This window comes from Pongo pygmaeus, chromosome 21 (assembly GCF_028885625.2).
Source record: "Pongo pygmaeus isolate AG05252 chromosome 21, NHGRI_mPonPyg2-v2.0_pri, whole genome shotgun sequence".
Classification (NCBI taxonomy): domain Eukaryota; kingdom Metazoa; phylum Chordata; class Mammalia; order Primates; family Hominidae; genus Pongo; species Pongo pygmaeus.
This window is the reverse complement of record NC_072394.2, coordinates 18,416,110-18,437,067: the sequence shown is the minus strand read 5'-3', so window position 1 is coordinate 18,437,067 and position 20,958 is coordinate 18,416,110. Positions and strand designations below refer to the sequence as shown.

Sequence of the window (20,958 nt, the reverse complement as noted above, 5' to 3'; positions counted from 1 at the left end):
TCAGGGTTCAACCTCTCTCTTACGAGGACTGTTAGTTGGTATATGGTTAAATTAATACCATATAAGTTAAATTAATACCATATATAAGTTAAATTAATATAAGTTAAATTAATACCATATACCAACTTACAGACCTAGTAAGAGAGATATATTAAGAGATATACTGGCATATTTCATTTTATTATCCTTTGCTGACATTGCATTTTTTTATACAAATTGGAAGTTTGTGGCAAGAGAGGAGCAAGTCTATTGGCACCATTTTTCCAAGAGCATGTACTCACTTTATGTGTCTGTATTACACTTTTGTAATTCTCACAATATTTCAAACATTTTTATCATGATTATATCTGCTGTGATGATCTGTGATCAACGATGTTTGATGTTACTATTGTAATTGTTTTGGGGTGCCATGAGCAGCACCCACATAAGACTGCAAACTTAATATATGTGTGCTGACCGCTCCACTAACCAACCATTCTCCCATCTCTCTCCCTCTCCTCGGGCCTCTCTATTCCCTGAGACACAACAATATTAAAATTGGGCCAATTAGGCCGGTCACAGTGGTTCATGCCTGTAATCACAGCACTTTGGGAGGCCAAGGCAGGCAGATCACTTGAGGTTAGGAGTTCAATACCAGCCTGGCCAACATGGTGAAACCACATCTCTATTAAAAATACAAAAATTAGCCTGGCGTGGTGGCACACACCTGTAATTCCAGTTGCTTGGGAGTCTGAGGCAGGAGAATTTCTTGTGCCTGGGAGGTGGAGGTTGCAGTGAGTGGAGATCAAGCCATTGCACTCCAGCCTGGGCGACAGAGTGAGACTCCGTCTCTGGAAAAAAAGAAAGAAAGAAAAAAAAACATAGGCCAATTAATAACCCTACATTGGCCTCTAAGTGTTTAAGTGCAAGGAAGAGTTGCACCATCTCTTCCACCATCTCTCACTTTAAACGAAAATCTAGAACTGATTTAAGCTTTGCAAGGAAGGCATGTTGAAAGCCAAGACAGGCCAAAAGCTATGTCTCTTGTGCCAAAGAGCCTAGTTATAAATAAAAAGGAAAAATTCTTGGAAGCAATTAAAGGTGTTACTCCAGTGAACCTGCAAATAGCAAGAAAGTGAAATAGGCCTGGTGCAATGGCTCACACCTGTAATTCCAGCGCTTTGGGAGGCTGAGGCAGGAGGATCACTTAAGCCCAGGAGTTCAAGACCAGGCTGGACAACAAAGTGACACTTTGTCTCTACAAAAAATAAAAACAATTAGCCGGATGCAGTGATGTGCATCTGTAGTCCCAGCAACCCATGAAGCTAAAGCAATAGGATTGAGCTCAGAAGTTCAAGAATGTTGCAGTGAACTATGATTGCATCACTGCACTCCAGCCTGGGTGAAAAAACAAGACTCTGTCTCGAAAAAAAGTGAAATAACCTTATTGCTGATATGGAGAAAGTATGAATGGTCTGAATAGAAGATCAAACCAACTACAACATTCCCTTTAGCCAAAGCCTAATTTAGAACAAGAATCTAACTCTCTTCTATGAAGGCTGGAAGAGGTTAGAAAGCTGCAGAAGTTTGAAGCTAGCAGAGATTGGCTTACGACATTTAAGAAAGGAAGCCATCTCCATAATGTAAAAGTGCAATGTGAAGCAGCAAGTGCTGATGTAGAAGCTGCAGCAAGCTATCCAGAAGATCTAGCTAAGATCATTGATGAAGTTGCCTACACTAAACAACAGATTTTCAATGTCAAAGAAACAGCCTTCTATTGAAAGAAGTTACCACCTTCTTTCATAGCTAGAGAGGAAAAGTCAAAGCCTGTTTTCAAAACTTCAAAGGACAGGCTGACTCTCTTGTTAGGAGCTAATGCAGCTGGTGACTTTTAGTTGAATCCAATGTTCATTTACCATTTCAAAAATCCTACAACCCTTACTAATTATGATAAATCTATGCTCTACAGATAAAACGAAGATAGCATTTCTGTTCACAGCATAGTTTACTGAGTATTTTAAGCCCAATTTTGAGACCTACTGCTCAGAAAAAAAAAAAAAATCCTTTAAAAAAATCACTGCTCATTCACAATGCACCAGGTTATGCAAGAGCTCTGATGGAGATGTGCAAGGAGGTTAATTTTGTTTTCATGCTTGCTAACACAAAATCCACTCTGCAGCCCATAGATCCTGGAGTAATTTTGATTTTCGTGTTTTATTATTTAAGAGATCCATTTAATATGGCTATAGCTGGCAAAGATAGCGATTCCTCTGATGGATCAAGGAAAAGTGCATTGAAAACCTTCTGGAAAGGATTATCCATTCAAAATGCTATTAAGAACATTTGTGATTTATGGGAGGAGGTCAAAATATCAACATTAGCAGAAGTTTGGAAAAAGTTGATTACAGCACTCATAAATGACTTTGGGGGACTCAAGACTTCAGCAGAGGAAGTAATTGCAGATATGGTAGAAAGAGAAAGATAACAATAATTACAAGTGGACAATTAATAATTGCAAAGATATGGAACTAACCTAAGTACCCATTGATCAACCAGTGGATAAAGAAAATGTGGTACCATAGAATACTACTCAGCCATAAAAAAGAATGAAATCCTGTCTTTTGCAGCAACTTTGATGGAGCTGGAGGCCATTATGCTAAGTGAAGTAAGTTAGAAAAAGAAAACCAAATACTGCATGTTCTAACTCATAAATGGAAGCTAAGCTATGGGTATGTAAAAGCATAAGGAGTGATATGATGGATTTTGGAGACTTAGAAGTGGGAGGCTGGGATGGCGGGTGAAGGATAAAAAACTACATATTGGGTACAATGTACACTACTCAGGTGATGGGTGCACTAAAATCTCAGAATTCACCACTATATAATTCATCCAGGAATTGTTTTATTACCATATTACTACATAATTCATCCATCCACTCATTCAGCCAAAAACCTATTGTATTCCAAAAGCTATTGAAATAATAATGCAAATAAATAAAAATTTATTGAAAAGTAGAGCCTGAAGGTGGGACTGGATTGCTGCAATCTTATGATATAACACTTGAACAGATGAGGAGCTGCTTCTTGTGGATGAGCAGAGAGCCGTTTTTTGAGATGGAATCGACTCCTGGTGAAGATGCTGTGAAAATTGTTGAAATGACAACAAAGGATTTAAACTATTATGTAAACTTAGATGATAAAGCAGTGACAAGGTCTGAGAGGACTGACTCCAATTGTGAAAGAAGTTCTATTATGGGTAAAATGTATCAAACAGCATCTCATGCTACAGAGAAATCTCTCTTTTTTTTTTTTTTTTTTTTTTTTTGAGACGGAGTCTCATTCTGTCACCCAGGCAGGAGTGTAGTGGCACGATCTCAGCTCACTGCAACCTCCACCTCCCAGGTTCAAGTGATTCTCGTGCCTCGGCCTCCCAAGTAGCTGGGACTACAGTCCTGTGCCATCATGCCTGGCTAATTTTTGTTTGTTTGTTTGTTTTTTTAGTAGAGACAGGGTTTTGCCATGCCATGTTGAACAGGCTGGTCTCAAACTCCTAACCTCAGGTGATCGCACCCCCTCAGCCTCCCAAAGTGCTGGGATTACAGGCGTGACCCACCGTGCTGGGCCTACAGAGAAATCTTTGGTGAAAGGGAGAGTCAATCAATGTGCCAAATTTCATTGTTGTCTTATCTTAAGAAATTGCCACAGCCACCCCAACCTTCACAACCACCACTCTGTTCAATTAGCAGCCATTGGATTGAAGGAAGACTGTCCACCAGCAGAAAGATTTTAACTCACTGAAGGCTCAGATGATTGTTAGCATTTTTTACCAATAAAGTATTTTTAAACAAAGGTATATATATTGTTTTTAGATATAATGTTATTTCAAACTTAATAGACTACAGTATAGTGTAAACATAACTTTTACATGTACTTGAAATGAAAAAGTATGTGTGACTGTGACTCACTTTATTGCAAAATTCACTTTACTGTGGTGGTCTGAAACAGAACCCGCAATATCTCCAAGGCGTGCCTTGTTGTAAGCCATCGGCTTATGCAGTGGTGGTAGCTGGCAGGAACAAAAAAGGTAGATCCTCAGGAAGGGCAGCTGGGGCTCTCAGACACAAACTGACACTGCTGTCCGCAGTCACAATTTCTTCCTCCTCAGGGAAACTCAGTTCTGTTTTTAGGGCCTTTGGACTGATTGCATCAAGTCCACCCAGGTCATCTAGGATAATCTCCCTTCCTTAAACTCAACTGATTGTTAACTTTAATCACTTCTGCAAACTACTTTGACAACAACACTTACATTAGTGTTTGACTGAAAACCTGGGGACTATAGTCTACCCAAGATGACAAATAAAACTGACCATCTCTTTTTGCAACTTTTCTGTAAATTGGAAATCTTTCAAAATACAGTCTTGGGGCCAGGCATGGTGGTTCACACCTGTAATCCCAGCAATTTGGGAGGCTGAGACAGGTGAACTGCTTGAGCCCAGGAGTTTGAAACCAGCTTGGGCAACATGGCAAAACCTCATCTCTACAAAAAATAATACAAAATCAGCTGGATATGGTGGCGTGCAACTGTAGTCCCAGCTACTTAGGAGGCTGAGGCGGGAGGATCACTTGAGCTCTGGAGGTAGAGATTGCAGTAAGCCGAGATGGTGCCACTGCACTCTAGCCTGGGTGACAGAGTGAGATCCTATCTCAAAAAGTAAAAGTAAAAAATGCAGTCTCAAACTCTCTGCTACTACTTTCCTTTCTCAAGTGCTGGTAAGTGAAGGACACTGCAGTAGAGGAGTCTGAGGGATCCTAACCACCCATTCCTTGCTGTTTCAGGATTCTGTCCCTGTGGTTACTACAGCTGCAATTTAGGGAACAGAATTATTTTTCTTTACCAGCCTTTATGACCAACTGCCATGCCTCAGGCACCTGACACAGTGCTTCTCAAACTTGCCTATGAATCACTTTGGGTCTTGTTCTTCAAGAAGGAAAACAATGTAAATCAAAAATTTGTTCTACATGAAGAAAATGAGAGCATTAGAGAAGGAATAAATGAAGGTAAAATAAAATTTTTCATTTTTATTATTTATTTTTCTTAACCAGAAAATATTTTCTATTAACTAGGTTAATGCATTGGACATATATGTTAGCATGATACATTCATTCTCTTCCCCCAGATAAAACTTCTCTATGCTTTAATTTTATACTGTTTTCTTTGGCCCATATTCCAGCCTTCCCAAATAGCTATTTTCCACTTATTTCCTCTTTATCTTAAAAATCACCATGAGTGCTTCATGCACAGGCATGTGGCCACAACTACTCTAGTTACAAGCATGCAGGTGTTATATTGTGTGTCCAAGGATGTTTGGGCCACTTAGGGACCCCACAGGCAAGGAGTCATGGTCTAGGAGGGGACTCAGGCTAACACTCATTCTTCTTTTCATAAAATCCTTCTTCTTGGATAAATTAGACATAAATTAACCATTACCTGCCTGACATTGGATGTTTCTGGTGCTACTTCCACTGGCTTTACATTTCCTTGTTTTGAGGCTGAACTTTATAGAAAGAGTAAAGGAGGTGAGGAAGAGAACCACAGATCTGCAGGTGTAGGAATCAGTTTGTGCAAAGGCCCTGAGGCAGGAGCATGCTTCATACCTTCCAGGAGCAGCAAGAAGAGCAGTAAGATAGGAGGTCAGAATATGGCAGTCAGATCATGAGGGCTCTGTGGACCCATTGGGAGGTCTTTGATTTTACTCTGAGTGAGAATTGAAACAATTAGAACTTCACCATTCAGCACAGCAGCCACAGGCCTTATGTGGCTAGTTTAAACTTAAGCTAATGAATATTCAATAAAATCACAAATATGCCAGCCACATCTCAGTGCTCAAGAGCCACATGTGGTCTGAGAATTTTGAACAGAAGAGTGGCGTGATTCGATTAAGGTTGTAAAAGGAGCCCTGGGCTTCAGAGATGTGCATGGGCTTCTGGGGCTACCCGTCAGATGCTGCCTACAGCTGGTGGTGGTCTGGCCCAGTGGTGGCCATGAAAGTAAAAGCAGTGAACAGATCATCTGGATGTGTTTTGAAGGTGGAACCGGCAACATTTCCTGATAAATCAGATGTGAGAAAAGAAGTTGGTGAAGGGGACTCCAGGTTTTTGGCTTGAGCAACCAGAAAGGTGGAGCAGCCCTTACCGAGCAGGAGAGGCTGGGAGTGAGGGAGATGGAGGGGTGGGCCCCATGTACAGCTGAAGACCTGGGTGGCCTGAGGTGTCTGGAGCCTTCCAGGAGAAGGGCACTGAGATGGACTTGGAGGTTCATCAGGAGTTCATGCTGGAGACATCCATGCTAGAGACATGGGTGCAGCGTTGGTGTTAAAGCCCCAGATGTGCCTCAGGAGACCCCCAGGGTTGGAGCCGCGGCACTGGTGTCTGCACCTTTTAGTGTCCTGTGATGACCTGCACCACGCTGTGTTGAAATACCTGTTTAGATGGCTTTCTCCTTACAGACCCAGGACTTCTTGAAAGCACAAATGGACCTTTTACCTCGTTAAAGTCAGAATCTCACATCATAGGTGTTCAATGAATACTCACTAAACTAAGTGAAAGAATGAAAAAGGTAACACCTTTTATAAAGGATCAGTAAGAACAAGACGGGTCTACCACGATGTGATTCAGGTGCAAACGATGCCTAGAAAGAGCACTGCCCTTTAGGTAGGACCACCCATGGTCTCAGGCCCAGCATGATAACTGAGGACAGTTACACTCACCAACATTCACACCTAAGATAAAGCGCAGAATGTTGCAGTTGACCACTAGAACTGCCTTGTGGCTAGCTGGACCTGACTGAGGCAGGTGTATCTCTCTGAAGAGCTATTGGCAGTCTTTTTTGAGATTCATTAAAAAAAAAAAAAAAAAACAACTTTGTAGCCCCGGACTCAAAAGTTTCACTTCTAGGAAGAAAACAACCTATGCACCAAGATTTTTTTTTCTGTAGCAGTGTGTATCACAGTATTATTCATTCTAGAAAAACAAATTTGAAATAGCCTAAAAGTCTATCATTAGCAAAAAAATTTAAACTATAGAATACTCAATAGGAAATGAAACAAAACTTTCAAAGACGATTTAACAACATGAAAAATGCTCATGACATAATGAAGTTTAAAAAAGCAACATGAAATTATAACCACCACATGATCTCAGTTTGGTGAAAATGCACACATGCACACATGTGTACACACACAGGCACATGCACAAAAGCATGCGCACACAAACTCACATGCACACGTGTACACACACAGGCACATGCACAAAAGCATGCGCACACAAACTCACATGCACACATGTGTACACACACAGGCACATGCACAAAAGCAAGCGCACACAAACTCACATGCACACATGTGTACACACACAGGCACATGCACAAAAGCATGCGCACACAAACTCACATGCACACGTGTACACACACAGGCACATGCACAAAAGCATGCGCACACAAACTCACATGCACACATGTGTACACAGGCACATGCACAAAAGCAAGCGCACACAAACTCACATGCACACATGTGTACACACACAGGCACATGCACAAAAGCATGTGCACACAAACTCACATGCACACATGTGTACACACACAGGCACATGCACAAAAGCATGCGCACACAAACTCACATGCACACGTGTACACACACAGGCACATGCACAAAAGCATGCGCACACAAACTCACATGCACACATGTAATTTATCTTTCTTACACTTTTATTCATTTTCTTCTTCGTTTTATAATAAGCATGTGCTAATTTGATTCTAAAAATACAAGAAATTTTATTTTCAAATATGGAGAAGAGTTGGAGAAATCTGTTCGTTGTCTTAGAAAATTGGGTTTTGCTCCATTGATGGTGATACTTTTTCCCCCTTCTAGATTCTGCTTGGAGCAAAAAGTGAAAGTAACCTTAGGAGAAAGAGAAAGATGAAAGAGAAGGAGCAGGGAGAGTGGGGGTAAGGCAGGGCAGCTGGTCCAGATTAGAAAGGAGAAAGGGGAAGTAGCAGCGAAAACTCCGAGTGCTCGAGAGCTGCCTCCTCACTACAGCAAATGCTGCCTGAAATCCAGGGCTGTGAGTGTCAGGAGCCTCATGTGCGGCAATCAAAGACTGATGTATGAATATACTGTTTAACATGGATACATCTCAAAAACATCATGCTGAGTGAAAAATGGCAAGCATAAAAGTCTACATGATGTAAAAATTTGTCGGCATGCACTTCTGCAATAAACAAAACTCATCAATAGTAAATGAAGCATTGGTGCAGTGGCTGTCTCAGAAGTGAGGCCCCCAGTTGACTGGAAAAGGGGATGCGGGAACTTTCTGGGGGGTGATCATGCTCTGTAGCTGATAGAGTGTGACTTCGTCAAAATTTAGTTAATGTATGCTTCAGATTCGTGCATTTCACTATAGGTAAATTTTATAACAAATGAAAAAGGTATAAATAAATGATGAGCTCTAGTTAATGATATGCATACTAACACGTGTTTAGGAGTGGAGTATACTAATGTCTGCAACCTACTATAAAATGCATTTTTAAAAAGATGGAGGATGCTTAGACGGGCAGAGCAGTAGATAGTTGAGAAAAAAAAGAAGTCTAATATTAATGACAGAATCATGGCAGTGAGTAGATAGGTGTTTGCTGTAAAATTACTCTAACTTTGATGAATGTTTAAATATTTTCATAATAAAATATTGGGGGAAACACATGCCACAGCCCCACAGCGCCACCTTACCCTACACCCGTCCCTTTCCCATCACCCTCGCTCCATCTGCACTCTTCCCATTCTTTGTTTGCTTCTAGTCCTCCAAGCCCCTTACTCTTACTTGGCAACAGGATTTTCTGGTAGGGCAGAGTTTTGGCCTGGCTGGCTTCTACTGTTAAAAAAATATTCTGTAGACACTTATTAAAATGGTAAGGGAGAATTGATTCAAGACTGTCGCAGTGGGGGTCAACACTATCGCAATAAGAGAGAGACAGAGCTCAACCCTGAACACAACAAGAATAAGTGGGATTTACAGCCAAGGAACATGTCGTGGAGGGGTGGTGTTAGCAGGTGAAAACTTACTAAGCAGACATCAAGGGAAGAGAGTGCTGGCTAAACTAACCTAGCAGGATTCTGACAAGATGCAGAAGGAGGCCTGGGGCTCCAGCTCCAGCACCCAGTGAGTCAGCTTAGCAGGATCCTGGGCAGGAACAGGAACCAATCTCCCCGGTCACTGAACTCTGCTAAAGCAACTGATATTCAAGACTGCAGAAACACTAAGAGGGGCGTGTTACAAGAACGTGGGTCTGGAAAGGAAACTGACCACTCAGAGATGCCAAAGGGATTGCTTAACCCCCTCAGAGCCATGTGTTTTCTTCGTGGCCAGGCCTCTGCAGGGAGTCAGGTGGAGCCCTGGCAGCACCAGCCAGCAGCCTGTGTCCCTGGAGGCCTCTCTCTCTCCCCCTTCCACTCAGATGTGGTTCTTCAGTCACTGGCTCCGCTCTGGTGAATGCACTTCTTGAGAAAATAAATGTTAACCCTGTAATCCAAAATGATGAGCGCTGTTTACACATTTGCTCCTGAGCAGAAATGTCCCAAGGATTCTCATCCCCCCATGAAGTGCAAAACAGGCCGCAGACACCAGGCTCTGCCCTTTCTCGCCTCTGTCTGCAAGGCTGCCAGCCGGCTTCACCGTGCGGATCAGTTTCCTAATGATGTGGCATCATCTCTATTGGAGCCAAATGCATTACCAACGTTGGCCTGCGGTCTAGAAGCATCTGCATGTCCTCCATCGTTGGGGAGAAGGAGGAAGCCTGTGTGTAAGGGACAAGCTTGACCCCAGAGACCTCTGGGCACTCCATAAAGAAGGCTCCTGGGCTTTGCCTTTGAGAAGCTACCAAATCCCGTGGCTGCCCAGTCCAAGCTCCTACTATAGACACCAAGTGCTAATTGCTCAAAACCCAAAGTGCAGAATCTCAACTCTTGGCCAACTGGATCTAATGACTTGCACCTTTAGGTGCTGTTTATGTGTTTGGTCATTTATTTATTATAGCATTGTTTAGTGTTGTTATTATTGCTTATTTATTATAGGGAATTTCTGCCATTTACCTAATTTCTCACTCTACTAATTCAGATAATGGGATCAACAGTCAAAAAGGCAGCCTGGGAGAACACAGCTTTCTCTTTCATCACCTGGCAGAAGGGAAATATGCCTCCTCCTGGGCAGCTGGACTCCTCCAAGTTACATGGGTGCTGGAGGCCCCAGGCTCAGTCCTAGGTCCATTGTTTCTCTCTGTGTCTCTGTAGCAAGTCTTTGAAGCTGTAGGCTGCTCTGTCACTTTTAATCGTGTTTAAACATCATCACTGATGCCCAGGCACAACAATTTACAAGGCAGTCCACCTCTCCAGACACATGACCACAGAGAAGGCAAAGCATTTGCTCAAGGTTACCAAATATCAGGAGCAGCTGCCCAGCTACTGTAACCTTTCACTTCCTATTACAGCATACTGAACACGGCTCCTGCAGCTCCTGAGAGCACCCTACACTGGTGTCTGTCCTACAAGAGTTAGAGAGGTCGCTGCATCAGGCCAGCTGACCCTCCCTGCAGCATGTGCCTGCAGGGCACGTCCTGACAGAGGATGACCACTGGCAGTGGAATCACATACAGGGAAATAGACCAGCACTTCAGCTCCCACCTCACACCCCACCGACCACCATGCTCCTGCTATTTGGGTGACCTGCACCTCCTTCCTAATGACAAAAGACAGGGGATTTTTGTGTATTTCAGCTTACCCTCTGTACAACACATCCTCCTGAGACTCGAGCCCCAGTGGCCAGGGAAGGTGGGAACCACAGAGAAGAACCAACTCCCACACTTGGGAGATGACCATCCTGCTCGCAAGCACCTGGCCAGGGGCTGCCCTCTCTTTCCCTTCTCTGAAAATCTCTCCCCATTTCCTGTCTAACTAGGAGGCATATGTGCAGCCCTGTTTGAAGACCTTCCCTCCCTCACCCAGCAGTAAACACCATCTGGGCCACCTGCTGTATCTGCTGGGGTGCATGGCTTTTCTAGGGGTGCTGGATTGACAGTGGGGTGAGATGGTCACCAGGCCTCAGGTAACAAGGTCCTACCACTGAACGTGAGCATCCATGAGTAATATTGTTCCCACTGTCGGGTTCCTGCTGATCCAGCCCCAGCCACGGCTGAGCCCCAGGATCACAGCAGGTCTGGGCTGACCCTGGCCGACCCTCACCTCCACCACTCTCAGGAGAGTCCTCTGGGTGCCCTGCAAAGGCCCAGGGTTTTCTGGTGTTTCTGGCCAAGCTGCCACCTCGCCATAAGGGCATTTGCCACAGGGTCACCTTCAGGCATGGAGGGTGGGGTTGAGAGAACAAAGGGAGCAGCTGTCTGTTCAGAGCCTCCTTCCACCTTCCCCACTCCTGGAGTCACATTCCAGTCCAGACCCGCAGCATCCCAAGCTGGGGGCTGTGTCAGCCCACAGGGCACCCAGCTGATCAGGTCCTCTCAGTCTGGGGAGAAGGAGAACTCACAGTGCTGGCAATGAAGAAACTCAAGGCCCACTGGAAAGCCACACTGAGCAAAGGACAAAGACACACCCGGATTTGCTCTGCAGGACTCCATTCCTGGGAAGCTCAAGAACAGGCAACAAACGAGTCTATAGGGCAGGATGGGGGCTGCCAGGGCAGGATGGGCATGAGGGTGAGCTGCAGAGGCAGGAGGACACCATCTGGGGCAAGGCAGATGTCACAGGTCTGGACAAAGTGGTAACACGGGTATATGCGTTAATGAAATCCCCCAGATTAGACATTTTGTTGTCTGTAAATTCTGCCTCACTCACAGCGATGTTCTAAACTCAGGTGAGTTTTCCAAGCAGTGCAGAGGACCAGTGCCAGCAGCATGAAGCCCAGAGAGGAGGAGCAAGAGACACCCGTGGGCTCCCACATTCTTCCTGTGGCTGCTGCTCCCTCTCCTGACACCCCCACTGCCTGCCAGGGGTCTCCCTGCACCTTCCACCCAGCCCCACCCACAGTTACCATGAGACTCCAGGTCGTTCCCTTCCCTGCTCACACTCCCTCCAGGAGCTTCCTCTTCCTGGAGCAGGCATGCCCAGCCCCGCCTCAGGGCCTTTGCACTGGCCCTTCCCGCTGTCTGGGGCTGTTTCCTGTCTAGGCAGTGCTTCTCACCTTTCCAGTCTCATAGAGACCTCCCTGACCAGGTCCAGTGGCATCATCTCTCTCTATCCCATACTCTCACTTCCAACAGAGAGACTAATTTCCTGATATTAATTATTGATCACTATTCGCCATCCTCCCACACACCCTAATGCTGGGCTGTGCAGTGCCACAGCCACCCGCCACATGTGGCCACGGGGCGCTTGAAACGAGGCCAGTACAACTGACACCCACATACACAGGGAATTTCAAAGACTCAGTACACACACCCAAAATAAAATAACCTATGTTATCAATGATTCTTCTTATGTGTTGAAATAATATTTTGGATATATTAGGTTAAGTAAGAAATATTATAAACATTACCTTCACCTGTTTCTTTTTTACTTTTTGAAATGTGTCTCCCAGAAAGTTTTAAATTGCTCCTGGGTTCGTGTCACATCTCTGTCTGGCAGCAGCCCTGCAATGTAGTGTCCATGGCTCAGTCACCCAGGCTCCGTCTCTAGCTCCTAGATCACCTGGTGCAGGGGGAAGCTGGTGAAAAGTCTGTTTATTGAATAAGAAGAAGTTGTGAAAGGAGAACCCAGAGTTTTTTACTCAAATAAACGTTAATTCTTCTGTTTGAAAAGTTCCCTAGCACAGGGTATGGCCTGAGTCTTCTGCGGCTTCTGGAATCACACCTCTGCCTTAGTGATTTCTAGACCTTGACCAAATGCTCACGGATACTCTGGACCTCCGAAGACTCTGGAAGGCCGAGACCTCTATCTTTCCCTTTTCTGAGGAAATGAAGCTAGGGGGTCGCATGCTTTTAGGGCCCAGGGGGCCTTGACACCTCTCTGGAGGACAGGCTGACGTAAGCTTGGGAGGAGGGACAGGTCTTTGGGAAGAGATGGAGCTGAGGGGGTGGAGCGGGTAGAAGGGGGGCATAGGTGTGGAAGGGGTGGGGGAAGAGGGGCCAGAAGTGGGGTGAGAAGAGGGGAAAGAAGAGGATAGGAGGGACAGGGACAGGGAGAGGCCAGGAGTGGGTAGGGAGGGAAGACAGAGGAGGGGCGGGACGAGGGGCGGGACGAGGGGCGGGAGGAGGGAGGGGCGATGAAGAGGAGCAGAGCTAGGGGGGCAAAGTGGGAGCAAAGACAGGAGTGGAGGAGGGAGACGAGGAGCAGGGGAGGCGGTGTCTGGGGGTTGAAAGGGGAATGGGATAGAGGAGAAGGAGCCTGAAGAGTGGAGGCATGGAGGGGCCCGAAGTGGGGAGGTGGGAATGGTCTGGGATGGATGGGGAGGAATGGGGAGGATAGGAGAGGCAGGGGAAGTTGGAAGGAAGAGAGTAGGAGAGGAGGGAGGGGGAGGGGAGGGGATGGATGGGGATGGATAGGGAGGGACAGGGAGACTGGGGGGCCAGGGGAGGGGAGGGAGAGGGGAGGGAGAGGGGAGGCGGGAAGGGAGAGGGGAGGCCGGGAGGGGCTGGGAGGGGAGGGAAGGGGATGGATGGGGAGGGAAGGGGATGGATGAGGAAGGACAGGGAGGCCGGGAGGGGCAGGGGAGGCTGGGAGGGGAGGAGATTGATAGGGAGGGACCGGGAGGTGGGGAGAGGCAGGGGAGGCGGGAGCTAAGAGGCGTTCCGGAAAAGGAAGCGCTGGGCGCGGGGGGGGGAGGGGGGACCGGAGAAGGCCGGAAGGGATAAAAGCGCAGTCGCCGGCCCCGCGGGGCTCTCGGCCTCGCTTCGGGATCGCAGCGGGTTCTCTCCATCTAGCTCCAGCCTCTCGCCTGCGTCCCACTCGTCGCGTCCCGCGTCCTAGCCGACCATGGCCGGGCCCCTGCGCGCCCCGCTGCTCCTGCTGGCCATCCTGGCCGTGGCCCTAGCCGTGAGCCCCGCGGCCGGCTCCAGTCCCGGGAAGCCGCCGCGCCTGGTGGGCGGCCCCATGGACGCCAGCGTGGAGGAGGAGGGTGTGCGGCGTGCACTGGACTTTGCCGTCGGCGAGTACAACAAAGCCAGCAACGACATGTACCACAGCCGCGCGCTGCAGGTGGTGCGCGCCCGCAAGCAGGTGCGTGCCGCCCCTCGCAGGGTCCGGAGCCCCGGCCCCGCCGCCCCAGCCCGCCCCGCGCTGCTCCCGGACCCCGTGCTGCTCCTCCCCGGCGCCTGGGCTTCTCACCCGGACCCTGTTCCCGGTCTTCGCTGTCACCCCCGAGCCCCTGGCGGGCGTGTCCGGGAATGCCCTGAGTCTGGCCTGGCCTGGAACCGCACGGACACGTCAGGTCCGCGCCCGGCGCCTAACATCAGCTTCCAGGCGCCAGCTGGAGCCGCGCCGCAGCGCGGGGGCAGGCACAAGACGTCCCACCCAGCTCTGTCCCGACCTCCTGGGACGCTGGGCTCCGGGTGCGCTGCTGAATACGCAGGAAAAGGAAAAACAGAGCCCCTCATCTGGCTGTCTCCTTGTTCTTCCACCAAATAATTTTTAAGCACTTTTGTTTCTTTTAACTTTTTATTCTCACGTAATTTCAGACTTACAGAGCAGCTGCAAAATAGCACAGGGCATCCCTGTAGATCTTTCACCCAGATCCCTCAGATGTTAGCACAGATGTTAACATTTTGCCCTGTTTGTTCCCCCACCCCCGCTCACTTTCCGAATGTGAATATGGGTGTGTGTATATGTACTGTATATGCATTTTTTGCCTGAATCTTTTGAAAGTAAACACTTCAGTGTGTTTTTCCTAAAAACAAGAGCAATATCTCACATAACCACGATTCCATTTTGAAAATCAGCACTGACACATTCATGATCTAATGCTCAGACTCATTCAGCTTTCCCTGTCTGTTGACGGCCTTCATGCCCTAGGACGCTCCAGGGCCATGAGTGCGTGAGTTCAGCCCTGTCCTGTCCCCTCAGCCTCTTTTAATCTGCAGCAGCCGCTGGGTCTGTGCCACGACCGTGCCATTTCCCAGGGTCCAGCAGGTGTGGATGGAGACTATGCTGACTCTGGGTGGGCTTGATGCTGCTCATGATGAGATCTAGGCCGTGAGGCTCGTCCGCCTCCCAGAGTACTCTCGGCAGGGGCCACACATGAGCCTGGCTCCTTGTCCTGCAGAGCCCTGCTTCCCTCCCCAAGTCACACCCCTGGGCACAGCCCCCTAGAACTAGTGGCCTTCACCCTCAGGCCAGCTGACCACCCCCTACAGCCCAGGGCAGCTGAGTCCCTGCTGGGGTGGAGCATGCCTGACCCTGCCTCTACCAGCTGATGCAGTTAGACCTTAGCCAGATGAGGACACCCAGCAGAGGGGAGTAGGGGGTTGGATCAGGAGGGAGCTTCAGTAGGGCTACCAGGCCCAGCTTGACCTGCATCCCGTAGCAGAGCAGCGAACAGTGACACAGACTTTAGAGCTCCTCCACTTTCTCTTGGAAATTCAGAGGAGTCCAGGCCAGCCGCGTTTCTCCTCCTGCAGCCGTCAGCTGGGGCGCTCTCCCTGCACAGGAGGGCCACTCCCTGGTGTAGGGTCCCCGCTTGCCCTGCACCTCTCTCTCACTGGGAGTGAAGCACAGGGCATTGTAGATCGTTGAGCCCTGGAGCCTATTTTACAGAGCAGCAGACTGACACCGGAGGGATCACAGGACTTGCATGTAGTTCTACAGGACTTGTGTGTGGTTCCACAGGGCAAGGTCTAGCACCCTGGTCCCAGGGTCCCTCATCCCATGCTTCTCCACAGTTCTGACAAGTCATGTCTGGGGGCGGCACTGTGCAGGGAAAGCATTCAGTTCTCTTCTGAAGTTGCAGCCCTAAGACATGCAGGTGTGTGACTCACTTTAGAAATATTGCCTCGAAAATCACACCTGGAATAGAGGCATGTGGGAAGCAATGTTTATTGGCCTAAAACATCAATGTATGTGAGCATCTCATCTGCTAGTGAGAAATGAGGAAAAATACCTCTGGGTTAAATGGCAGGAATGAGATGCTCTGTGGACTGAATGCCAGGAGCTGGAAGTTAGCCGAAATTTCATCATCACATGAGAGCCTTCCTAGAATAGATCCAGTGTCCCTGCCACCTGGGTCATAGGTAGCAGAATTCACTTAATCCTTGGCATTGGCATAAAGAAACAAGTTACTGGGGAGGCCTGGGGCATGGCATCCCTGCCAGCTGGCAGGAGGAGGTGGCTTGTGTGCCTTGCAAGTGACAGTGTGGGCAGCTAATGAAGGTAGGCTTGAAGCCCCAGGCAAGCCCAGTGACCCAGTCACAGTGAAGTTCCTGTGTGTGTAAGAAACTGACAGCGTGCTGTCCCTGCTTCCTGCTCTTTCACATGTGTAGATCGTAGCTGGGGTGAACTACTTCTTGGACGTGGAGTTGGGCCGAACCACATGTACCAAGACCCAGCCCAACTTGGACAACTGCCCCTTCCATGACCAGCCACATCTGAAAAGGGTATGTGCCTTATATGGGTCCAGGGCCAGTCATAACACTGCAGAGGGGTGTGTGTGTATGTGTGTGTGATGCACATGTTCTGCAGGGTATGTGTGCATGTGCCTGAGTGTCTGTACATGTGGAGGTGCATATGTGTTTCCAAGTATAGGTTTGTGTGGGGAGGTGCACGTGAGTGTGTGCAAGTGGGTGTGTGGATGTGTTGGGGAAGTGTGGGGGTTTATGCATGGATAGGTGTGGGTGTGTGAGTGAGTATATGTGTGTGCACATATGTGTGGGGGTGTCTGTGCACATACATGCACATACATGGGGGTTTCTGTGCACATACGTGCTGTATTATGAGGAATTACCTGCACTGTGTGTGTGTGCATGTGGGTAGATAGATGTGTGAGGGTGTATGTGGATTCATGCATAGATCCGTGTGGGTGAAGGTTAGGGTGAGTTCATGTAGATGCCTATGTGTGTGCATGTAGATGGGGTGGTGTGGAGAGGGGTGATGAATTTGATTTGCTAAGAGGGCTTTAGCTTGGGATTGGGGTACTGGGAGCTCCACCCTGTGTGCTTTGGAGTGTTGCCTACTGGACTGCAGGAAGCAGCCGCAGGGCTGGGTGCTGGGCAGGGAGATGGGGCTCTGTCTAATCCCAGCCTCAGGCACCTGCCCACAGCCACGGCCACGCTGAGCAGATTAGAGGGTACTAGAGGCCTGTTAGCAGCCAGACCCTCAGATCTGCCTCAGCTCACCCAACACCAGCCTCTCCAAGGACCCAGGATTTCTTGTGACGTCTCTGCTCCAGGGAGAGCCACACTCTCCTTGTCATCTCCTCACCACCCCATGCACTATGAGTTGGAATTTCCAGTTCCCTGGGTTCTTCCCTCTGGCCCCTCATAGTGCTGGCCTGGGGGCTGGAGGTGGAAGGAGCTGGGGGCAGTGAGCCGCCTCCCTCTGCCCTGCACCCTTAGGGCTCCCGAGGCCTTGCACAGGCTGCTCCTCACAGGGCTGTGCTGGGGCAGGAATCCTGCAGGCTGGGGTGGGGGCCCATGCCACTAGGTGGAGATGGAGCCCTGGGAGAGGGATGGAGCAGTCACTGCCCAGTCCAGCGGTGCTCTGGGATCATCGGGGGTGGGTGGAGGGGTAGGTAAGGGCCCAGTGTTTCACCTCCATCCTTCTTCACTCGCACTGTGATGTCCCGTGCCTGGGCATCTTCTGCTTTGAACTGTAACCCACACTGATTGTCCCCTGTGTTTTCTTTCACAGAAAGCATTCTGCTCTTTCCAGATCTACGCTGTGCCTTGGCAGGGCACAATGACCTTGTCGAAATCCACCTGTCAGGACGCCTAGGGGTCTGTACCGGGCTGGCCTGTGCCTATTCCCACCCCTGGACTGGTGGCCCTTGCCCTGGGGAAGGTCTCCCCATGTGCCTGCACCAGGAGACAGACAGAAAAGGCAGCAGGTGGCCTTTGTTGCTCAGCAAGGGGCTCTGCCCTCCCTCCTTCCTTCTTGCTTCTCATAGCCCCGGTGTGCGGTGCATACACCCCCACCTCCTGCAATAAAACAGTAGCATTGGCTCCCTCTGAGTTCTTGGCTGTCTGGGGATGTGCACACACACAGGCAGGGTTTCCACAGTTCCTTTATGAAGCCTCCTTGTCCTGCTGGTGTGAAGATGAGAGGAGTGCCTGGGAGCTGACGCGGCCACAGCAAGGTCGTCAGGGGAAATGCTGCTCTAGGAGACCTGAGTCTCAGAGCAGGGAGAGAGCAGCCAGGGGCTGGGAACCCAGGCATTGAGCCACAGCAGCCCCTGGTGAGGGGGTCAGGGAGAGGAGGGGTCCCAGGATGCTGCCCCCAGAAGCTGGGCTGGTGATTTGGTCTGAGCTGCTGGTCAGACCAGGAGGAGGGGGCTGGCTGTGTTCACAGGCAGGGGCCAGACCTCGGTGGAACTCACCAGGCCATAGATTCCATCTCTGCTTGCAGAGTTGAGCAGACCCCAGGGACTGAGCTGCTCTCATCAAATCCCCTAGACACTAAATAGCAATCAATGTGTGCTTCTTTCTAAAAGACTTAGGCCCCTACGTGGAAGCAGTCCAAAAAGCCTGTGTGTGTAACTGAGTGGGAGAAACGCCAGCCAGACCAGAGACTGGCAAGATCACACAGAGAAAGCAGCACCTGCTGTCATCCATCCTGGGAGGCTGTGCCCTCAGAGTTTTACAGGCTCATAGCCACCAGCCCTTTCTCTGGACTTGGATTTAAAACAAGTTGTTAGTCCAGCTTCATGGTAGGGATGAAGTTAAAGCACAAATGAGACCGACAATGCAGTGGACTCTTCTTTTTCCAAGGAGGATTAAGAGAGAACATTCCCTTCATGTCAGCATTATCCTATAGAATAGTGGATCTTTGTGCCATAAGCAGGAGGCTACAGTCCTAAGACACAGCCCACCCTGCATGGTCCTTCCCTTTGCCGTTTCAGGACGGGTGCAGCCCTCACAGCCAGTGCTGCTGGGGCAGGGCTCCCAGGTACCTTCTAACCTCGGAGCTGCACTGATCCCCTCTTTTGGCTGCTGCCATGAACACTGAAGGTGAAATGACAAAGGAAAATCCACCCCAGTAGCTCCAAGGCCAGCATCCCACATGCTGTCCCTGCAAAGCCAGAGCAGGGGACATGGCAGGGAGAGTGGGGAGCATCTGCTTCCTTTTCCTCTCCACCCTGACTTGCTTTAACAGGGTCTTTGGGGTGAGGGAAGTGTAGCACCCCCTAGGAGGCCATAAGCTGAGGAGATTTGAGTCTGGGCCTCACCCTGCTGGGGGTGGGCGGTCTTAGTGACTCAGTTTTCTGTTGGGGGTTGGGGGATAGAAGTGGTGGTTGTGGTCAGGGGTAAAGGGTCCCTGCAGGGAGGTGCTCCTGGTTTTCTACCTCGGTGAAGGATCTCCTTTGACACAGGCAACCTCCATCCAGGCACGCAGTGGAAATGGACAGCTGACCATATAGCCCAGTCCCTTTTCTGACACACTTCTTCCTTGGGGAAGTTGAGGTTGGGGGCGGGCTATGCACAGGGCTCCCCAGCCTCCCTGTGTGTCTGCTCCCTTCCCTGCCCTCCGCCCGGTGGCCCCATGGGCCACAGCCCACAGGGAAGCAGGTTGGTGCCACCACTGCCTCCCCTCCGCAGCCGGCGAGCCTGTAAATGCCTCCCTTGGGCCCCCATGAGGCCAGTGAGCCAGAAGCCCCTCTGACCCAGAGGTCACTGTGACCAGCACATCCTGGAGAGGAGGCCTCGCCCTTGCACCTTTTATTTGCAAGAGTTACTTTTACATTTATTTTAAATGTTGATTTAAGTATATACTTCATCTACAGTTATCCATATAAATAGATTCATTACAGGGCCTGGCTCTGAATAAACACAGTAAGTTGGAGAGGCTTTTTCATTGATCTGGTTCTACACTGGTGGCTTTATAACATAGTGCTTTGACACCTCTTGCATTGTGATGCTGGTGAACGTTGCGGCGGGATCAGGAAGGGCCCAGTAGCTTCTGAGCTCCCTGGCATTCTTGCCCTGAAGGAAGCCAGCCTCTGCAGAAGGATCCCTCTCCCCAGGACGGTCAGGCTGGCGGGGTGTTCCTCGATGGCAAGCCTGCAGACACCTGCCCTCAAAGGCCCAGGGAGCTGAGAGGCTGAAGAAAGGCTGACAACTCTAGTTTCTTAGAAAGAAAGTTGTAATAGGGACCTGGGAACAGAAGCCGTGTCCTGCGTGGCTGCAAGACAGTGGATCCCCACCCCATTACCCCCAGACCCTGGGATTCTGTGCCATAGGGGAAAGGGTATAGGAGCTTCAGAAGGAATTTACCTAAGGGCTGGATTTACAGTAAACAGCAGATGAAATAGAAATCTTAGAAGCATTGATGGGACTGAGGCTCAGCATTGGCATCCAAGATGGAGTCTCCACAGGAGATGTCCCAGAGCCACTCCAGCTGACACCCACAGCAAATTTCCATAACCATAGGTCAGTTTCAGGATCTCAGTCCTAATTCTGGCTTGTTCTTTTCCATTTTATTAATTACTCCATTTTAAGTATATTTTTGTATCTGTTAGGTAATATTTTTATATCTTTATTCTTTATTCCCCCAAAATTTTGTTTTCTAAATGTATTTGTTCCTCCAAATGAAACATTTTTCAAGTTCAATAAGTAGAAATATTATGTTTTTTTAGGAAAAAAAAATTGACAACGTTTAACATTTGAGGCTTTCATTTTAGAATACCATGCATCTTGCAATACATTCCTGCTTTTCTGATGGTATTCAGTAGAGTAAATTTTATGCATCTTTCATATTTTCTGTGAAATTTATTCCTGGATATT

The 20,958-nt window shown here is 48.8% G+C and overlaps 1 protein-coding gene across 1 annotated transcript; it reads left to right on the top strand.

The window, feature by feature from the left end:
• Nucleotides 1-13,753: 13,753 nt before the first annotated feature.
• Nucleotides 13,754-18,180, top strand: CST3 (cystatin C). Its single transcript, XM_054467651.2, has 3 exons — nt 13,754-14,248; nt 16,504-16,617; nt 17,870-18,180. Exons 1-3 carry the CDS (start codon nt 14,006-14,008, stop codon nt 17,951-17,953), a joined length of 441 nt encoding a protein of 146 aa, XP_054323626.1. The 5' UTR covers nt 13,754-14,005; the 3' UTR covers nt 17,954-18,180.
• The last annotated feature ends 2,778 nt before the right edge of the window (nt 18,181-20,958 follow it).

Excerpts from the sequence above, each read along its gene's own strand:
- CST3 (XM_054467651.2), top strand. The coding sequence starts at position 14,006 with ATGGCCGGGCCCCTGCGCGCCCCGCTGCTCCTGCTGGCCATCCTGGCC. Across the intron at positions 14,249-16,503 it reads TGGTGCGCGCCCGCAAGCAG|ATCGTAGCTGGGGTGAACTA; the intron begins GTGCGTGCCGCC and ends TCACATGTGTAG. Across the intron at positions 16,618-17,869 it reads ACCAGCCACATCTGAAAAGG|AAAGCATTCTGCTCTTTCCA; the intron begins GTATGTGCCTTA and ends TTTCTTTCACAG.